At 36.2% G+C, this 22,834-nt stretch overlaps 1 protein-coding gene across 2 annotated transcripts in view; it reads right to left on the bottom strand.

Moving 5' to 3' along the window:
- The window catches only part of LOC136029180 (ATP-binding cassette subfamily G member 4-like), a 90,062-nt gene extending 74,156 nt beyond the window's left edge, over positions 1-15,906 (bottom strand). Inside the window, exons 1-2 of one of the 2 annotated variants that reach the window (XM_065707299.1) lie at positions 15,738-15,898; positions 7,764-8,042 (exon numbers count right to left, since the gene is read on the bottom strand). In XM_065707299.1, the coding sequence (XP_065563371.1) occupies positions 7,764-8,023 (260 nt within the window). In that variant the 5' untranslated portion in view covers positions 8,024-8,042; positions 15,738-15,898. Of the gene's footprint in view, positions 1-7,763; positions 8,043-15,737 lie in introns of both variants that reach the window. The other variant, XM_065707298.1, reaches the window with a different exon arrangement.
- Between the last annotated feature and the right edge of the window lie 6,928 nt (positions 15,907-22,834).

The raw sequence follows: 22,834 nt of genomic DNA on the forward strand, positions 1-22,834 counted from the left end.
AGGATCAATACAAGATACAAGTCCAGATAAGAGTGCTGTTATTGATGCTAAAAGTAAATATTACCATCTAGTAGTTTCTAGGATTAATTTAAAGCTAAAAGTTTGAAATGGTAACTATCTTCCGGGAAGCTATGAGGCTGATAAACTCAAGAATAGGAATTTGAGAGATTTTCCAGTGACGGTTGAATGCTGTAAACCGAAGACTGGCAGGATCAATACAAGATACAAGTCCAGATAAGAGTGCTGTTATTGATGCTAAAAGTAAATATTACCATCTAGTAGTTTCTAGGATCAATTTAAAGCTAAAAGTTTGAAATGGTAACTATCTTCCGGGAAGCTATGAGGCTGATAAACTCAAGAATAGGAATTTGAGAGAAATTTTCCAGTGACGGTTGAATGCTAAACTGGAGAGTTTAAAATTTGAAAATGTTGAAGATGGATGAAATGACTTTAGGAAAACAATTAGTGAACTTGCAGATAGTGTGCTAGGGAAGAAAGTTAGGAACGTAGCTAGGAATACTAGCGAAAATACTTAATGTTTAATAGAGAGGAGAAGGGGCTTGTACAAGAATTGCCAGTGATAGATCATATGAAAATAAGAGAAATGTAAAGAAAGTGGAGAAAGCACTAAAATATAAACTAAGGGATGTGAAGTGGAGGCTATGGATAACATTACTGGGGATCTGGAAGATACGGCTATGCCGTATTATACGGCATAATAGTAAAATATTGTGCTGGCATGTTAATAAATAGAGAGGGAGCAGACAATCTGGACTTGTCCGGGTTAAAGATACGAAGGAGATCACAATTAGTAATAAGTAAAGAGTTAAAGAGAGATGGGCCGAACATTTTGAGAATGAACTAAATTGGGATAGAGTTACAGGAAAGGTATAGGCCTATAGGAAAATGTAAAGGTTTGTGACACCTTGGATGTGAAGTAAGATTTATTTTGTGAGGAAGAATTAGTGACAGAGTTAAAAAATATTAAGGCTTCAGATGCTGATAGCAGGGCAAAGGAGTTACTAAAATATGGCAGCTCTGAGGTTAGAAATAAGTAACTGAGGATCAGGAATATGATTTTTGAAAAAGGGGAAGTACCTAGCGATTTTAGGAGAACCCTAAGCCCCGTAGAAGAAAGGTGATAAGAGTCAGTGGGTTAATTATAGAAGCATTAGCCTTGTTTCTATAAGTAGCGAATTATTACGTAGGATGACACTTTTTAAACTTAAAAATGCTGTAGACAAAGTTTAAAGAGAAGAACATTGCGGTTTTAGGAAGAGTAGAGGATGTGTCGACCAAATTTTCACTCTTGGGTTAACAATTCAGAAGTGCCTGAGTAAGCAAACACCTTTAGTTCTCAATTTTGTAAATTATGAGCAAACGTATGACTCAGTTGATAGAAGAGCCTTAGCGAAGGTCTTATCCATATATGGTATACCAAACAAATACATTCAAGTGGTCAGTGCTATGTATCACAATAAAACTGCTGCTGTAAGGTAGGAAATGAAGTTATAAGTTAGTTTCGTATTAACTCAAGATTTAAGCTGTATTGGGTTGTATTCCAATTTATATGGATCATTTTGGCGGACTTCGTTTTAAGAAGCACAGTAAAGGCAATAGGAGAACACGGAACCAAATGGAGAAGTAAAACTTTCCTGGACTAAATTATGCTGATGATTTTAAGCATGCTAGAAGAAAGTGTGAGCAACTGAACGAACTTTTAGTGGTTTTGAAAGTTCGGGGTGCTAGAATAGGTTTGAAAATTAATGTTAACAAAACTAAGTCGCTAAGGCTAGGAATAGGTGAAGACGAAAAAGCGGCGTTGGGTAACATAAAGATCGATCAAGTGGACAGCTTCACTTACCTTGGTAGTATTATTAGTAAAGACGTTGGATGAAGTGAGCATTTAAAAAGAGGATAATGTAGGCACAAGGTGTTTTTTTCACAGTCGAAAAAAGCTTGGAAGAATAGGAAGATATGTCTGCGAACCAAGACTAGAATATTGGAAGCTACCAGATTATTTTCCATAAAAATTGCCTACGGATTGTTTTGGGTACCCAACTGACTGATCATAGCCTTTTTCAAACAGTAGGTTGTACGAAGTTCGGTTCAATCCCGCTTTCTAGGGCTATAATGAGAGAAAGGTTGAGGTAGCTTGGCAAGTTCTGTGGATAAAGAATGACAAATTGCCAAAGATTGTGCTTTCCGACTAACCATGTTAGGCTAAACTGAAAGCAGGTTGTCCTCGGTTGGAGTGGGAGGATGTAGTAAAGAAAGACTTAAGGGAAATAGGAACTTCCTGAGAGAGTGTAAAGAGGGAGGTTTTTAATAGTTTGGGATGGAGGTGGAGCGTGCGTAGCTTTGATGGAATCGGGTGGTTTGGTGCAGTGGTGAGTTCTTTGTAATAGTAATAATAGTATTAATTTAATTTAGGGCCCCGATAAAACCAAATTTTCATCCGAAGGGAAATCCGAAATAAAAAGTTAAAAAATTCTTAGAATAAAGGGGGTTACGTTTCCTACCACAATTGAAAGTTCCCTTAAATGGAACTGTCGCGTGGAAAAAACGATTTGGGGAATTTACTTAACCAGGGTTGCTTGTTCAACTGCGTCACATCAATTGCTGAAGTGTATTAGTATTTTAGCGAAACCGACATTCTACTGTCTACATTCTACTGACATTCGACAGTCTATCCGTATTTCTACTGGTGGGATGTTTCCATGGTATAATTTTGGTCAGTTTTTTTTTTCTAAAAGCGAATCACTTGAAGATAATTTCTTTTTACCAAGAATAATTAATCTGCGAGGTATAAGAAAAAGAGAGACGTTGGGCCAAATTAAAATGGTTTAATAATTACAATTGGTTAAATGGTTAAAATACAATTACTATCTTACAAGCTCAAAGGATGTCATTCATTTTTTATATTGGGTAATTAATCAGCTTTTTACTTACCAAGCAACAGCTCCAGCTATGCAACATCTACAATTTGTAATTTTTACTGCTACTACAACTAACAACTCACTGCAACACCAAACCATCCGAGGCCAACACAGCTACGTACACTCCTCCTCCGCCCTAATATATTCAAAGCCTACCTTTTACACCCTCCCAAGAAGTTCTCATTTCCCTTAAATCTTTTATGCGACATCCTCCAACTTTATTAGGGGTTGACCTGCTTTTCATTTGGCCCTAGACCAAATTAATTATAATAACGACTCAGTTTAACGCTTTTTGCATTAGAGACTTATCAGAGTCTAAAGTTTGACAGATCTTATCGTGTAAAATTACCATTTATAACCGTATTGGAGAAAAAGGCACAAAGTTTTTTAGCTATTACATAAGTTAAAACAGCTGGTAAATTACAACAACCAAACTACTGTAGCATAAAGCGGCCACCACTGTGGACGCTCCTCCTGTATTCCAGTCTAATAAAAACTTCATTCTTTACTTCCTCCAATGTAGTTCCTCATTTGCTTTAATCATTCCTTACAGTGCCTTTCCATCACATTCGGCAACGACCTGATTTTGGTTGGCCCCAGATGGATGGCGAGTAAGCACAACATTTGGCAATTTTTCCTCTTCCCTCCGTTAAAGGTGGAAGGTTTCCTCTTCCCTGTCATCCAAACCTCACTTCATTATAGCCCTAGAAATTGGGATCGAACCATATTTTGCATAGCTTGCTCTTTATAATACAGTCAATCAAAGGAACATCTATACCTAGTCTTGGACGAATTGACATTTGCTGGAGAACTTATTCTCTACTGCCTTTTCTTTAGATTAAATTTAGAAAACGAAGTTTTTCTGAGGGAAGTAAAGACCGAAGTTGAAACTTAAAACGAACAAAAACTATTACTTCACAGCCTATCTAACATACCTCGATAAAGCTAATGTAAATAAAAATTCCCTATATTCCCTATGATTGTAGGATTATAGAAAAGTAGTATTTTACTGTAAAAACAAAAGCCCCGCATAAAAAACCAGAAAATTGATTTAGGAGTCAAAAATGAGTATGTAGCCACACAACAACAAACTAAACTATAACACTTTTCATACTTGACATAGACATAGACATTTTTTATTTTCAATTAAAGAAAACCATTTAAGGACACTTTTAAGAGTATTAAAATGAAGCATTTTAGGAGTGTTGCTTTATTTTTTTTTTTTTTTCGTTTAATTTGGCATTACTTCTGTATAATGAGCTCAGTTCGATGATTGACTGTCGTTTTGGATCAGTATAGGAAATTTAATGATTATTTTGTAAACAACTTCGAAGTGAACCAATTTTGATAGTATTGGGCCTACAGACTCGCTTTAGAATTTGTATCATAACTCAAAATTCTTCGTTGCATAGAGAAAAATAACCGGATTCTTATAGAGAGAAATAACCAGATAACCAGATTATGTTTTATTCGTGCTTCATTCCGAGCAATCAAACGGTTCGTGGTAACGAACTGTAGTAAGGAGCGACCCAGCTCAATATTAACCAAAACTCTAAAAAACGGAATTTTGATGCCAATAGGTACATCAGAAGAATCGAATTTTAATGCTGATTTTAAATATATAAGTTTCATCAAGTTCTACCCATCAAAATTTATGAGCCTGAGAAAATTTGCCTCATTTTAGAAAATAGGGGAAAACACCCCTTTAAAGTCATAGAATCTTAACGAAAGTAACACCATCAGATTCCGCGTATCAAATAACCCTACTGTAGAAGTTTCAAGCTCCTATCTACAAAAATGTAGAATTTTGTATTTTTTGTCAGAAAGCAGATCACAGATGCGTGTTTATTTGTTGTTGGTTTTTTTTTTACAGGGCTGATCGTATCGAACCAGTGGTCCTAGAATGTTGCGAGAGGGCTCATTCTAATTGAAATGAAAAGTTCTAGTGCCATTTTAAGTGACTAAAAAAATTGGAGGGCACCTAGGCCCCCTCCCAATAAAAAATAGGAAATAGGAGATATAGCAAAGAAAATAGGGGGAAACACCCCTTTAAAGTCATAGAATCTTAACGAAAGTAACACCATCAGATTCCGCGTATCAAAGAACCCTACCGTAGAAGTTTCAAGCTCCTATCTACAAAAATGTGGAATTTTGTTTTGTTTTTTTTTTTGTCAGAAAGCAGATCACGGATGCGTGTTTATTTGTTTTTTTTTTTTTTTACAGGGGTGATCGTATCGAACCAGTGGTCCTAGAATGTTGCGAGAGGGCTCATTCTAATGGAAATGAAAAGTTCTAGTGCCATTTTTAAGTGACTAAAGAAAATTGGAGGGCCCCTAGGCCTCCTCCCACGCTAATTATTTTCCCAAAGTCACTGGATCAAAATTCTGATCCAGAAGCCATTTTATTCAGCATAGTCGAAAAACCTTATAACTATGTTTTTGGGGACGACTTACTCCCCCACAGTCCCCATGGGAGGGGCTACAAGTTACAAACTTTGACCAGTGCTTACATATAGTAATGGTTAATGGGAAATGAACAGACGTTTTAAGGGGGATTTGTTGGTTGGGAGGGGAAGGGTTGAGAAGAGGGGGATATGTTGGGGAACTTTCCATGTAGGAATTTGCCATTGGGGAAGAAAATTTCCATGTACAGAGTGCAGAATTTTCTAGTATTATTAAAAAAAAAACAATGTAAAAATAAATCATTCGATCAAAACTATGAGAAAGCCATTTAGCCAAATAAAATAAATATGCAAATTTCGTTTTAATTATTCATCTGCGGAGAGCCAAAACCAAAACATCCATTAATACAAAAACGTTCAGAAATTAATAAAAAAAAACAAGTTTTTGTTAACTGAAAGTAAGGAGCGACATCAAAACTTAAAACGAACAGAAATTACTTCGTATATGAAAGGGGCTGCTCCCTCCTCAATACCCCGCTCTTTAGGCTAGAGTTTTTTACTGTTTTAAAAAGTAGATTTGAGAGAAAGAGTAAAACGTTAGCGTAAAGAGCGGGGCGTTGAGGAGGGAGCAGCCCCTTTCATATACGAAGTAATTTCTGTTCATTTTAAGGTTTAATGTTGCTCCTTACTTTCAGTTAACAAAAACTTGTTTTTTTTTATTTAATACTAGGCGAGACCAAGATGTTACCTGATACATCAATCCATCATTTTTGTATGATGTTTCATAACTTAGCACTTATTAATATAATATTTATTTTTATGCCTAAGTATTTAAAGTACTTTTAGTTGTATACTGAAAGTTACTGATATCACAGCTCGTAAAAGACTATGAAAAGCGTTATAGATTAGTTTGTTGTTGTGAGGCAACGTACTCACTTTTGGCTCCTGAATCAATATTCTTACTTTCTATTCCTGTATTTCGTATTTTCAGTAAAGAGCTAGTTTTCTATAATCCTACAAACATAGGATAATGTCCCCGGTTAGTTTATTTGCAATAGCTTTATCGGTATATGTTAGATAGGCAATGAAATAATAATATGTGTTTGTTCAAAGTTTCAACTTCGCTCTTTACTTTCCTAAGAAAAACTTTTTTTAAATATCATTTAGAAGGCAAAACACCATGATCGAAAAAACACCCAATAACGATACGCGCGGTACCGATACGTCCAATATCGCGTAGAGCCCTATCCCCAGGGAGTATGGATGGTCATATCATTACCAAAAGAATTGTACCTCTGAACTATGTTGAACAAAGTGGCAAATTTTGGTCGGACGACTTTGGGGAGAGGGGGTTCAGAGCAAGGGGGCTAGCTGCCATAACCATTTTCGTCAATAAAAAAGGCACTAGCAATTTTAATTTCCGTTTGAATTGGCTTTTGAATATCTATGGTCTTATGGTAACCCGCTAGCCCTGCTAATGTATTAGTAGTCTGCTGGTGATCAAACTTACTAAGGGGACTGGGAGGGGGAGTATACATGAGGGGTTTTAATAAACCTCCAGTTAAGCGTTTTGGAGCATAATTATTACAATGGTACCGTTTTATGCTTCTAAACTTTTTCACTTAAGAAGTGGCCTCAAAAGTCCCGTTTTTAGTGCTATACGGCGCTTCCATGTGGTGGAATTTAGAGGAATAACGTAGATACGAGCAATTGCTTTTATATGAGCTATTAACCATCTGTCTACGATGGTCTGGTAGCTCGCTTGCCCTACCCCTTGAGAGATGGCACAAGGGGGCCCTTTAAGTACCAGATGGCACTTACAGATAGTGGGAATTATAAAAAGCACATAGATATGAGAAATATCTTTTAAATGAGCTATCAAACATCTCTGTGATGTTTTTGTAACCGGCTAACGCTGGAAACAAAAAAAAAAACGACACATCCGTGCCACCGATGCAAAAAGTGATTTTCCTTGTTGTTCAAGATGGGGGACTGTAATTCCCCAATTCAAAGTTCCCAACCATGCTAATTCCAATGGTGCACTTTTAGTTTCTATCCAACGCCACTTTCAATTGATTTCAGGACTTTTTTTTCGAAATTACCATAAATCTCTTTTTGCAATACACTTTTACTTTTAAGACGAACCAAAATCATAGTTAGCATTTCCGGATCAGTGTCATATGGCAATTTTTTCTCACAAGGCAGATTTTTCAAAACGCGTTTTTTAACTTTTGGTTACTAAGGGCTGTGGTTCGCTCTTTACTAGGCTGTAGCTACTGCTGCAACCATGATAAGATGGTAACGATAATAAGATCAATATGAATAGTTTTAATAATATTTATGTCAAAATTATTGATAAGCAAATAATTAAATACAGTCTTTCCTATTCACAGTAACTTGAAGCCTAAAAGCAGCAGGTTTACCTTGAATCTACTGGAGCGTTGGTGAGACAATTTTCATTGCGGCTAGCTAAATAGTTACAATGCACAAGATTAGGGTTTGATGAAGCAACAGCTTTGTTCAAACTCTGTGAGTTATTTTGCAAACAAGATAAGCTATTTGCTCGGATCTCCATTTTCATGGGTGAGTTTTTTGAAAATTTTGCAACCGTTGAAGACTCTTTCAGTTGTTCAAAAGAAATTCCGCTGTCGTTGCATACGTCAACTTCTAGTAATCCAGCCATTCTGCGCACTTTATTAAACCTGAAAGAAATATAAAATTCACATTATTCCTTCAAAAATAAAAAAATACCCCCCCCCAAAAAAAAGGGTCCAAGAAAGAACCAATAACTTTATTTACCAAACGTTCTGTAACTTGTACCCGTAAGCTCCTGAACCAAAACCACCCTAATTCACATAAAAAAAGAAAAAAAAGAAGAAAAAGGTTAGAACACAGGAACAGATAGCCCATTAAGGTTTTGGGACAAAAATACCCCAATACACTAGCAAAAATTGACAAAAAAAACACTCGCATGAAAATAGGGTCCCAAAAAGGCCCACAGCTTTTTTTTTAACGGCTTGAAACTTACTATTGTAAGTTCCTACGCCAAGGGCCATAATATACAGAAACAATTTAGGCTGGGGATAAGAGCTCCCTAAAAGACTTCCGCGAATTTAGAGCAATGTTTGATTTTTCAATAGAAAAATATACTGTTTAAAATATATTGTGTTTTTAGTAAAGCACAAATAAGACTCTAGCCTTTAGAGTGTTTAAGGGGGCGGTAGCTTCAACGTTATTTGCGGTAATCTATGTTCGCTTTACGTTTGGCTTGATAATGTAGTTCAATTAATGTTCGTTCTAGGTTCGCCTTTATGTACACATAGTAATTACTATTCGTTGTAGTTTGAATTTTTATAACTTTATTTGTGCTCTTTTCATGTTCCAATATTGCCCTTTACTTTCCTTTGAAAATCCAATTTTTAACATAAAGACGAATACAAATTTTTGAAGCCTATTTCTTTAAGCGTCAGAAACCCCGAGAGAACAATTAATTCCGCTTCAGATGTTGGCTCTGTGTACCCGCCGGTGTTTCGACAATTAGTGACCGATTGACTTAGTAGACTAAAAAAAGAGAAGACAAAGCAAGCCATGACAGAGTGACTTTGCCTTAAGCCTCACAAACTGAGCCTGATTCTAAACTAGACTTTTTTATTAGTTAAGACAGATGTTTAAGATATAGCCCTTCAGAAAATACCCCGCATAAAATGCCTCCCCCACGGGAAATACGGCCCTTGCTGGTTGGTCTCTAATCATTTTTGACTTATAAAAAGGTCTAGAATTCTCAATTTCTGACCGAATGAGCACCCTCCAAAGTTTCTGCAACCCATGAGGTGGAGCTGGGGACGAGGAGGGGGCAGTTCCCATCCTATTCAGAATAAATTCTGCTCATTTTGGGGTATATTAGTCTTTTCTTTCATAATACAACGTAGAACAGAAATATTCACAGGAATCGTGAGGGATTAAATATAAATCTCAAATTTTTGATGCTTTTCTTAAAGTTTTTTTGCCCCCCCCCCAAAAAAAAATAACCCCCTCAAACGAAAGTCCTGGATATGACTCTGGGGATTGTATACCAATTTATTACCTCCACCCTCCCCTCGTCTCTCCCCTAGAGCAAATTCTATATTCATAGGAAAGCTCGATGAGAGTTGGGATATTACGGTTTAAAATACACCCTTTGAGGCATCTCCATCCCTCCCTAACTACAAAACAATCAGAGAACACCATTGTAAAGGTTTAAAGCCCTAGTATGCAGATGTTTGGAATTGTAAAACTACAGGTACATAAGACTGTGAAATTTGTTTAGAGCTTAAAAATATTTTTAATAGTTAGGGAGGGAGGGAGATAATTAAAAGGCTCTAAAAAATGCACCAAAAATATGAAATTGATATCTCCCTCCCCCCCCCTAGCTATAAAACAACCAGAGAACCCCATTACAGACGTTTAAAACCCTTATATGCAAAAGTTTGGAATTGTAAAACAACAGGGAACTTACCTATGACAGGAAATTTGTTTAGACCGTAAAAATGTTTTGGCTAGTTTGGGAGAGAGGGGGATACTTCAAAGGGTGCATTTTAATGCCAGAATATAACAACTCTCATTGAGCTTTCAGATAAATACAGAATTAGTTCTATGAAAGAGACAAGGGAAGTTTGGAGGTGGAAATTGATGTATAATCCCCAGGGCCCTTTTCAGAACTTTTGTTGGGGGGGGGGTCTTTCTTAAGGCGATGGGCAAAAGACTTTAAAAATCGCATCAAAAATGTGAAACTGATATTTAATCTCTCTTGATTTCTGGGAATATTTCTGGTGTACGCTGTTATAATGAGAGTAAAGAGCAACATTAAACCCCAAAATGAGCGGTGCTTTCTTTACCCAGGGCTGTCTTTTCTTCATTCCCTCCTCCACCTCATGGTGGTAGACACACCGAAGGATGCTCACGCGATCAGAAATTGAGAGTGTCCTTTTTTTGTAATTCAAAAGTGATTGAAAATCAATCAAACGCGGGGGGAGGGGGATTTTCCAGCGGGTTATTTTCTGGAGAGGTATTTTATTCTGGGTGTGTTTTTCACGGATGAATGTTTTCCAGGGGGTATTTCCTGCGGCAGGATATTTTCCGGGTGGTGTTTTCCTGGGGGGGGGGGTATTTTCTGTGGGAGCATTTTCCAGGGGGGGGGGGTTATTTCTTGGGGTTTTAAGACCTAGACCCGCTTAAAAATATCTAGTACAGTAGCATAGCAAGGAGGACAGGAGGGTTATCTATCAACCGCCCAGGCCCCCTTTCGTAGATGGATGTCAAATGGTTTTCAAGAATTGATTTATTTGACACGTTGTTTATTCCTAAATTTAAAGCCTAATCTGAGTCTATTTATTGCTAAAATCAGCAAAAACGTTTAAGACTAATTGTAATATTTATTATGATTTCAAGATATTTCGCCACTTATGCTCAACAAGCCACCGATATTGTACATTAAGTATGGACCGTTCAATTGAAATCGCTCTTTTATGGCGGTTTTTCCTTTATATTTTTCAGCCATGACTTTGCATCATAAAGTTAAGGAATTTGCTCACAATAAACTTTATGATACGATTTCCTGTTTGTTTTACAATAAAATACTTAACTTTTTTTATGAAACAAAAACAAATATACAGTATGTTAAGAGCGAGGTCGTTTCCATGTTTTTGTTCCGGAGGGAGGTATTTTTTTGGCAGGGAGGGGGTATACAAAAACTACAAAACTTATGGTAAGTTTTTTTGGACGTACTTTGATACTTCTTTTCGAATCGGAAAAATTCGGGGGGGGGGGGGGTACCGCGTTTGACCCTCCCCTCCAAAAAAAAAATTGCTCCCTGAAATATCGCCTTAGATAAGAGTAACCTGATGTGGAGCAACATTTTATTATACCAAATAATGTCGAAGGCTAAAAGTAATCCAGAGAGGGAACTAAGGAGTAATACCCAGAGGCCTAAAGCAAAGGTTAAAGGAACGTCCATATTCCCTTGGGCGTTACAGGTTTGTGTTCTAGAATGATTCTTGAACGTAGATATTACAAAATTGTGGTTATTACTTTTAATGGTTCTCGTGGACTTTAACCACCATTAAGGCTACCTTAGGATAATTAATGAAAACACAGCTGAAACACACATAGTAGCGTCAGTTTGAACTGTCTTTGTTTGTATATCCTTTTTTGAAAATATTTATAGCTGAATCAAGTTTTTGCAGAAAAAAAGGCCGACAATCCACTTTGATTGATTTAAAAACAAACAAATAAGCAAAATGTTACGCAAGGTCAGATTTACTGAACAAATCCATTTCTTAATTTTCTGACACCTATCTTAATAATTAATTCCAATTTTTTATATATATTTTGAAGATAATTTTCTAATTATCACTTTCTTGAATTCATTGCAAACCCCCCTTTGTTTTTACTACCCATTCTATAAAATACAACAAGAATCTATTATGTCTTTGGCCTTGCACGTTCACTGAATTTCTCAGTTACATCTTCTGCGCGGGCTCTATATACTGGTGAGAAAGTTTACCTTCCCGTTTACCCCAGCCGGGAGCGTGGAGGAGAGGCATCTGGGTTTTTGCTCCCCAATACCCAGGATTTTTGCCAAACATTCGTTATGCAGTTCATCGGTGCTCTTATAGACGCAATATGAATTCCTGTACATGCGCCTGATACAACGTATGACAAATATCGATATTGTACAGACTACCATTCTTCATTTATATCTCAATCTAACTTACTAAAGGTTTCAAAGATTTCTTCAGTTATTTTATTGTAGCTTAGATTAGACCAATGGTTCTCAAACTCATTTAAAGACTATACCCCTTTTTACCCACAAAACATTTTAGATACCCCTTCTCAGTTACCGTACTAATTAAACTATAGCTAGAATACAAATAAAATCACGAGTCTTAGAGTTAAGGGGATCCTTTTTTGGTATGCCACGTACCCCTTGAAAGCTTTTGCGTAACTCCAAGAGGTACGCGTACCACAGTTTGAGAACCACTGGCTTAGACCATTATCATAACTTGAAGTGCGTCGTGACGCGTCTTTCTATCTCTCAACCGTACTTTTACTCTTATCAACACTGTTTCATTTTCCTGCATTTATTTTCTGGTGGATTTTTGACTTCTATCTCTCAACCGTACTTTTACTCTTATCAACACTGTTTCATTTTCCTGCATTTATTTTCTGGTGGATTTTTGACTTCTATCTCTCAACCGTACTTTTACTCTTATCAACACTGTTTCATTTTCCTGCATTTATTTTCTGGTGGATTTTTGACTTATATCTCTCAACCGTACTTTTACTCATATCAACACTGTTTCATTTTCCTGCATTTATTTTCTGGTGGATTTTTGACGCGAGGAAATGCCGGTTTCCAGCATTTCCTGTTACATAAAGAAGAAATTCATTGAAAGCCATAACCAAAGCACGACATATCCTTTGATGAGGTCACAAAATTATTACATCATACCAAGTTTGGTACAAGCATTCTTTTCTTTCAAAACGATGTAAGTTATCCGGGCGCTGTACTAAGATTTATCGTGAACGAGTCGACAAAAATACTATCATCTAGAGCTGCGTCGACGGTGACGAATCTAGCAACAAAGGCTTGCTCGACACTTTCCCAGTAGTTAGGGCGATCTGAGGATTCGAACGCGAGGTCCTCTTCCTTCGATATGGTTTTGTAAGTCGCCAGTATAGCCTCGAAACACAAAAATTTAGATGAAATTTTTCAAGTCCCACGCGAATTTGAAAAAAGTTTTTCCAGTGGCACGGAAAGCTTTCAAACAGTTCGTGGTAACGAACTGTAGTAAGAAGCGATACGGCTCAAAAGTAACTGAAACTCTAAAAACGAAATTTTCTTATCAACAAATAAATCAAAAGAATTGGTTTATTATGCTAATTCTAAATATATAAAATTCATTAAGCTTACTGTTACCCATAAAAGGCTACAAGTCTGAGAAGATTTGCTTGATTTTCAAAAAAGAGGAAAAACACCCCCTAAAAGTCAAGGAATCTTAATGAAAATCATATCATCAGATTCAGCGTATCAGCGTATGTACAGATTTCAAGCTTCTATCTTTAAAAGTGTAGAATGTAGTATTTTTTCAGAAAAAGGATCACGGATGCACGTTTATTTAAAAAAAAAATTTCTTCTTCTTCTTTTCCCCTGGAGTGAACGTATCGAATCAATGGTTCTAGAAGGTCGGAACAGGGCACATTTGAACTGAAATTAAAAGTTATAGTACCCTTTTAAAGAGACAAAAAACATTGGAGGGCAATTAGCCCCTCTGCCACGCCCCTTTTTCACAAAACCATTCGATCAAAATTTTTAGATAGCCTTTTGTTTAGCATAATTGAAAAAACCAAAGAACTTTGCCTTTGGAGATGACATGACCCCCTCCCCAGCCCCTGGGGATAGGTCTTTAAGCTATAAGATTTGCCTATTGTTTATGTATAGTAATTGTTATTGGGAACTATGCAGACATTTTTCAGGGGGATGGGGGATTTTGTGCTTTGGATGGGTTTCCATGAGGATAATTTTCCGTGTGGAGGGAAATTTTCGGGGGGTGAGCTTTCCGGGGGAAATTTTACACTGGAGAAATTTGGCAGAATTCCTGTACGAAATTCTTTTAATTTGTCTTACTTTATCTTTGCCTATTCACTTTTGCACGTGGAGATGTTCAAGGGATATTGCCCGAGGGAAATTTTCTCCGTGTTTGGATTTTCAGGAAATAATTCCCAAGGAAGGAGGGAATTCTGGAGTGATCGGAAAAACAATTAGAACTATAAGTCTTATTCAAATTAAAGTATGCTAGGGAGAATTTTTCAGGCTGATTCTTCTGCAAGAAATTTTCGGAGGGGGGGATTTTCAGCGAGGACGGAATTGTCCGGAAGAAATTTTGCGGGGGGATGTATTTTACGTGGGAGGGTCTTTCTAAGGGGGAGTTTCTCGTGAGAGGAGGGAATTTTCATTGAGGGTAAGCCAGATTTACCGGCATTATTTGAAAAACGATCAGGGACTAAATTAAAAAAAAAATTCAACTGAAAGCAAGGAGTAACATTAAAACTCAAAACGAACAGAAATTATTCCGTATATGAATACCTTGAATACCCCAAAAAAAACCTTGCTCTTTACGCTAAAGTTTGACTGTCTGTCCCAGTTTTTTTAAGAATGACTCCTGAAACACAAGAGCCGTTTAATTTGAATAACAATCTTTCTTAAAAAGTACTAGAACTTTAGCTGGAAGAACAAGATACTGAAGAGTGGGCTAACTTTTCACATATGGAATAATTTCTGTTCGTTTTGAGTTTCAACGTTCAGTCATTTTTCGTGATTCTGGATTTGAAACGTTGCTCCTTACTTTCAGTTGAAGAAACTTGTTTTTTAATTAAATACAATTCAGACAGACCATTTTATATTGCTATATTTTATGCTCATTTTTATGGTTTTGTTCGCTTTTTTGACAATTCGCTCCTTCCCCTAATAGTATAATATAGCCTTAGGCTGCGTAAAAAAAATTGATAAAAACTTGAAGAATTGATGAATATAAAATAATTTATAATTGATAAAATAAGTGATGAAAAAACAAGGAAACATTATTCATTGATACTTGCTACATATTATAAAGTAAGAATTCCATCATTCAGTTTTTTTATATAGACCATCGCTAATTTGACCTTTAAAGAGGGGCTAGAGACGAAGTGTTAAAAACACAAACAAAACCATACAAACAAACTTACCTCGGTAAATATATCAAGGTTCATATAATTGACATACATATATATATATATAATATATACATATATATACATGGTTCATATAATATATACATATATATATATATATATATATATATATATATATATATATATATATATATATATATATATATATAGAGAGAGAGAGAGAGAGAGAGAGAGAGAGAGAGAGAGAGAGAGAGAGAGAGGTGGGATAAAGTTCATTTCTGATGTAAATAAATGGTTAAATTTCGATGGAATTCTGACTATAGAGTTTGGTTTTTTTCTTAGCTATCTCCGTTAATATAAATATTACCCCGGAAAGGACTGTTGCAAGAAAAATAGTCATTTTGCTATACTAGTACAATATGCTCTTAAATCACCTAGTAAACTAAATCTGCAGTACGAATATGTTGTTTTTTTCAAACTCTTATATTTATTAATTTATTGTAATTAATCTATTATGGACCCCTGTGACATAAATACAATTTATTACAAGTATCTGGTTAGCGATTGCATTCCGGAGTTGGGTGATTTTAGTATATAGAAATATAGTAGAAAGAAATCAATGCTCACGAATAAATTCACACACAAGACCCGAAATCTACAGCGCAAGAACAAAATAAGAAAGGAAATACCTATACAATCATACAGCTAAATCAACAAAATCCTTCAAATTTAATCACCCAGGCGATCAAACCGCATACTGACTCAGGAAAGTTCACCATTCTCAGTGCATCTGCACTAGATTTCGTTTGACGCAATCTCGTGACGAGTTCTTTGGTACTTGCCAAAAATCGATTCTACTTTTTCCTGAGAAATAAACTGTTATTAAATTAGGCTGAAAATATGGTTATGAAACACAGACTATGTTATTTTCGCAAGTTATCTTATTCTAGGCAGGTACTTTTCGAAACTGATATATATTTGTTAGGAGTGGGAAGTTTTTCAAGGGGTTGCGCGATCTGAGTGGCGTTTCTGGCCTCTCTTGCACCCGCGACAAGATCATCATTAGCCCCTCCCCTCCCCCTGTCCCAAGAAATTTACAGACCAAGCTTTAACAAATTGTCATTTATTAACAAAATTTTTATACAAAATGTAACAAAAAACATTAAAATTAATGAAATTTGATCCGCTTAATTTTATTTTCAAGGAATGGTGATGAAAATAATGTAAACTTCAGATAAGTTCATTCATTAAATAAACTTGAAATGGACTGATTGAAAAAATTGCTCAGTATCTGTTAACTACAGTCAGGTGACCGAATAATAAGATATTGTACTGGCAAGTAAAGAAACTGAAGGAAATTCGTTATTCGGAATAGCCCAAGTTGAAGACAGTTTTTATTGACAAGGAGAGATGGACAACTGTTTTGAGAGTGCGTTAAACTGTGATCTGCAGGAAACCACGATAGTGACGGGCGATCCACCTGTATCATTAGCGTAGTATACAAGGCTCACTATTTTGGACCACAAGTATCACAAAATGACGTTGATGCCATCAGTTTTAGGAACAGAGCCCATTTCAAAGTTAAACAGTGGGTTTCATGACATTTCGGTTCTTCAGGTTAAACCAACAGTTTTCTTTCTTTCCATTGCCAATTATTAAAAACATCCTTCAAAATACAGTGCATTTCAATAGGGAAACAGATTTTATTAACTACCATGACAACTTGTAATTGATTGTATAAGGAAAATTTGCCGTCTTGATTAAAACCCATTGATTAAAATGAGTTTGATTAAAACCCATTATACGTGACGCTCAAAAGGCAGCTTTTCCCACTGCAATAAAAAGTATAGCTTTAATACGGGGAAAAAGACAACAAAGATGAAAAAGACCTTTCTTTGGAGTCAACGGGCCTTTGTTGAAAAAAGCCTTGAATCAGTTTCGTGTGCCTGGTCATAATAATATGATATACGTTTCTTCTTTAGCAAAATGTATTATTCCGAAGACATAATTCCCTGTGACAAAAAGAAGTTCTTTCAACGACCTTGTTAGTCACCCTAAAAGTTAAAAATGATTCAATTTCTAGGCGCGCTCAGTGTTTTGGATGTTATAGAACAATAAGGTTTTTTGTAACCCAGGATGTTGACGTTTCCAAGGCAAAATATGTTGTAAATTTTGGGACTTTATAAATCGGGTTCCTTGAGGGAATCCGATGTTCTTTGAAACATTACTAAAAGCATAAAAATAGTATCTTACATCAACTGGAAATAAAATTCATATGCAGGGTGATACAGGTGTCACATACTATATATAAACTAATATTCGGTTAAAAAAAGGGGGTCTAAATTAAGCTAGATTAGCCTCAAAATTGTCAATCTTAAGTATAATTGATACATCTGTGCGTTATATTTAAATTCTTAAAGAAAAATTTCATGAATGCACCTGTGTCTCAGTTGCATATTATTAGGGCCAAGATGCTAGGAAAATAGCGGATGTTGTTTGGCCTGACTATTATCTTACTACTTATGCAGATATTTATAGTTTATAATATAACATATTATATAATACTAGCTGTTGGGGTGGCACTTCGCGCCACCCCAACACCTAGTTGGTAGGGGCGCTTCGCGCCCCCCAAAGCCCCCCCCCCACGCGCGTAAGTCGTTACGCGCCATATTAGTTACGCGTCCCGGTCGTCATTTATATATCCCCCTGTGCCCCCCGGCGTCCCCGTTGTAGTTGTGTCCCTGTTTTCCGGTCGTCATTTATATTCCCTGTGTCCCGGTCGTTATTTGTGTCCCGGTGTCCCAGTCTGTCATTTCTCTTTGAGTGTCCCGGTCGTAATTTATATTCCCTGTGTCCCGGTCGTCATTTGCGTCCCGGTGTCCCGGTGTCCCGGTCTGTAATTTCGTCAGTCGACAAACATGACGTCAGTCGACGTCATATACTAAGCCTCGTCATAACAAACATGACGACAACTAACTTCATGACGACATACAGCTCAATCCTTATAATGACGTCAGTCGACAGACACACAAACAAACAACTTATTTTTATGCTAGCTGTTGGGGTGGCGCTTCGCACCACCCCAACACCTAGTTGGTGGGGGCGCTTCGCGCCCCCCCGCGCGCGTAAGTCGTTAAGCGCCATATTAGTTACGCGCCATTGTAGTTGTGTCCCTGTGTCCCTCCTGTGAATATGGATATATATATATATATATATATATATATATATATATATATATATATATATATATATATATATATATATATATATGTTTTTAACTACGTAAAACTTGCGAATATTCAACATTCTTCGCTGTCCCATTGCGTGTCCCCGTCGTCATTTATATATCCCCCTGTGCCCCCTGACGTCCCCGTTATAGTTGTGTCCCTGTGTCCCGGTCGTCATTTATATTCCCTGTTTCCCGGTCGTCATTTGTGTCCCGGTGTTTTTTCTTTTTAGTGTTTTACCTTTTTTATTTTTATTACTCTTTTATTCTTTGTAGTTTAACGGCGGAGCATATCCGGTAGATGTCAAAGTAGCCCCTCAATGTCTCTATGACTCCGACCAGACACAGAGGGAAATAATTTGAGTAGAATATAATGATTATGGGCCGTATGTAGCCCCTTATCTCAATTGGTCAGACCAAAAACTTAGGGAAATAGTCCCGGCAAAATATATTGATTATGAGCCATCTATGGCCTCATGCCTCAATTGGTTCGACCAGACGCATATGGGAAATAGTTCCATCAGAATATATTGATTGCGGGCCATCTGTCGTCCAGTCCCACCAATACTTCGACCAGACAAATAGGAAAATAGTCCTAGAAGATTATATTGATTATGGGCCATCTGTCGCCCCAAGTCTCAATTGGTCCGACCTGACACATAGGGAAATAGTTTCAGTAGAACACTTTTATTGCAGGTCATCTGTCGCCCCAAGACTTAATTGGTCTGACCAGACACATAGGGCAATAGTTCCAGCTGATTATATTGATTACAAGCCATCTATCCCCCATTCTTCCATGATTCCGACCAGAGACACAGGGAAATAGTTCCAGCAGAATATATTAATTATGGGCCGTCTGTTGCCTCACGCCTCAATGAGTCCGACCAGACACATATGGGAAATAGTTCCAGCAGAATATTACAGGCTATATTTTGCCCCATGCCTCCATGACTCCAACCAGACATAGAGGGAATAGTTCTAGAAAATTAAATTTACTATGGGTCATCTGTCACCCCATGTCTCGATTCGTCCGAGCAGAAACATAGGGCGGTAGTTCCAGCTGAATATATTGATTGCGAACCATCTCTGGCCCCATACCCCCAAGAATCCAACCAGATATATATTAAGTATAGGACACTTTTTGAGGCATGAAGGTTACACTATTTCTCAAAACTGGAAGCTATGTTTCTTAAAATGTTCAAACAATAGAAATAAAATGGGATGTATTTTAAGCAAAGGCGTCATAAACGTTCATGATTGACAAGTTGCTTGAGATATACTTTTAAGCATAGGGTACCGTTTGGGGTCTGAGCGTATATTATTTCTCAAAACTGAAAACTAAGTTTCTTAAGACGCTCTTAGCAATTTTAATAAAATGTAATATATTTTTTTTTAAATTTATCTGAAATGCGAACGGTCCACAAGCTACTTGGGATATACTTTTTAAGTATAGGATGACGTTTTGAGTTATGAAGGTATATTATGTCTCAAAACTGAAACCTCAGTATCTTAACACATTCTAACAATAGTAATGAAATCGATATAGCAGACGATAACGCTTCTTCTGAGATGTTCAAGGAACGCAAGTTACTTGGAGATATAATTTTTAAATATAGGGTACATGTTTAGGCATGAAAGTACATCATTTCTTAAAACAAAAACTTAACTTTCCTAAAATGTTTGAACAATATAAATGAAATCAGATAACATATTAAGCAAATGCGTCTGAAATGTTCATGTTTCTAAAGTCACTTGAGATAGACTTTTTAATTATTGGAGGCCTTTGTGCATGAAGGTATATTATTTCTAAAAACTGAAACCTAAGTTTCTTAAAACGCTCTTAGCAATTTTAATAAAATGTAATATATTTTTTAAAAATTTATCTGAAATGCGAACGGTCCACAAGCTACTTGGGATATACTTTTTAAGTATAGGATGACGTTTTCAGTTATGAAGGTATATTATGTCTCAAAACTGAAACCTCAGTATCTTAACACATTCTAACAATAGTAATGAAATCCATATAGCAGACGATAACGCTTCTTCTGAGATGTTCAAGGAACGCAAGTTACTTGGAGATATAATTTTTAAATATAGGGTACATGTTTAGGCATGAAGGTACATCATTTCTTAAAACTAAAACTTAAGTTTCCTAAAATGTTTTAACAATATAAATGATATCAGATAACATATTAAGCAAATGCGTCTGAAATGTTCATGTTTCTAAAGTCACTTGGGATAAACTTTTTAATTATTGGAGGCCTTTGTGGATGAAGGTATATTATTTCTAAAAACTGAAACCTAAGTTTCTTAAGACGTCTATCATTAGCAATGAAATCAGATATATTTTAAGCAAGTGCATCTGAAAAATTTATGGTCACCAAGTTGCTTGAGATGAACTTTTTAAGTGTAGAATGCCGTTTTAGGTGTGAAGAGATGTTATTTTTCAAAATTGAGACCTAACTTTCTTAAAACGTTCTAACAAAAGTAATAGATTATCGGATAGATAATAGTAAATTCATCTGAAATGATCATGGTCCAAATAGTTCTTACAAAATAATTCTTACAAAACATTTTTTAGTTAAGTTAGCTTAAGTTAGGTTAGTTTGGGCTAGGCTTACTGATTTTAAGTTAGGTTACTTTAGGTTTACCATGTTCAAGTTAGGTTAGCTCAGGTTAGGCTTTCACCACTTTTGAGTTAGGTTAGTTAAGGTTAAGTTGAGACGCCAAGGTTTCAGATTTCAGTTTTGAGGAACATTGCCTTCGTGTCTCAAAAGGCATCCTATGCTTACAAAGTGTGTTTCAAGTAACTAGTGGAGCATGAACATTTCAAACACATCTGCTTCTGATCAAAATTGTCATCCGATAAAAATTGTGAGATACACGTCCTGTTCAGTATATTTAGAAAGTCCAACAACTATGCTTTTGCGGATAACATAACCCCCACAGCTACTGGTTGCCCAGTGTTTAGATTTAGAAATTGTTATTGGGGTGCATACGAGCATTTTTTTTTGCGGGGGGTGGATTTCTGTTTGAGAATATTTTACACGGTGAGTTTTTCGTGGTGAGGGAAGTTTCCAAGGGTGAAGTTTTCAGGAACAATTTTACACTGGGGAAATTTACCAGAGTTCCTATGCATTTTTTTTTTTTTTTTTTTTTTTTTTTATTGTCATATTTTGTTCTTGCCGACTCAATCTTACATGTAGGGACATTCCTGGGAAATTATTAGCAGGATTGAAATTACCCGGAGGAGGGTATTAGTAAAGTATGGCGCTTGAGGTATAAAGGTATATTATTTTTCGAAACGGAAATCAAATTTTGTTAAAACGTTCAAACGATAGTAATAAAATTGAACTTACTTCAGTTACTTCAGATATAATTTTTAGGCATGAATGTACATTATTTTTCAAAAGTAAAGCCTAAGTATGTCAAAACGTTCTGACAGTAATAATACAATTAGATTTATTTTAAGCAAAGGCGTCTGAAATGTTCTTGTTCCACAAGTTGCTTGAGATATACTTTTTTAGTATAGGATGCCGTTGGAGGCATGAATGTACATTACTTCTCAAAACTGAAACCTAAGTTTCTTAAAACGCTCAAACAATGATAATAACATCTGATATATTTAAGCAGATGTCTCTGAAATGTTCACATCCACTAGTTACCTGATAATAGGATGCCTTTTTAAGAATAGAATGCCGTTTGAGGCATGTAGGTACACTATTTCTTAAAACTGAAAACCTAAGTTTCTTCAAATGTTCTAACAATGTTAATAAAGCCGGTTATATTTTAGGCAATGCCTCTGAGATATTGATGGTCCACAAGTTACTTGAGATAGACTTTTTAAGTATAGGATACCGTTTGAGGAATGAAGGTACATTATTTCTTGAAACTCAAGCCAAGGTTTCTTAAAGAATTCCAGCAACAGTAATAAAACTGGTTATATTTTAAACAAATACGTCTGAAATATTCATGGTTCACAAGGCATCAAAATAAAAACATTTTTTTGCCCCTTGGGTCTATCTGAGGTCTGTTCGTAACTGGCAACTGGAATTTCCTGTTATTTTTCTGTTGCAGTCCGAATTATTGAGTTTGTTTTTCGTTTTGAAAGTTCTTTCTTTTGCTGCCACGCTGAATCGTAAAAGGAAGCAAGCAGAAACTTTTCTTCTTGACAAACAAGCTCAGCCAAGCCGTTGTTTTGCCCAATTTATGTGGATGTTATCGTTGAGCAATACAATAACCAATAGAGTAGTATAACCGTTATGTTCAATAGGGCTGATGAATAAATATAGGCTAGTGGGATGAAGTAGAAATTAAGTAATAAAAGTGGTATTATTTGAAGAATCAGATTTCATAGGAACCTTAAAAATAGAGTACAATCATTATTTCTTGGTTATTGACAATGCCACCAATAATGTAAAATGATTGCTGATGGCCGAAATTGTTGGCTGTTTTTCCCTAATCGTTTCTTGTCTGCGAAAGTATATCTACGAATCTGGATTGTACAGATGAACCATCTAAGGTTAAACAGAGATGCTCACAACGATTAGTTGAATGGAT

This window comes from Artemia franciscana, chromosome 7 (assembly GCF_032884065.1).
Source record: "Artemia franciscana chromosome 7, ASM3288406v1, whole genome shotgun sequence".
NCBI lineage: Eukaryota > Metazoa > Arthropoda > Branchiopoda > Anostraca > Artemiidae > Artemia > Artemia franciscana.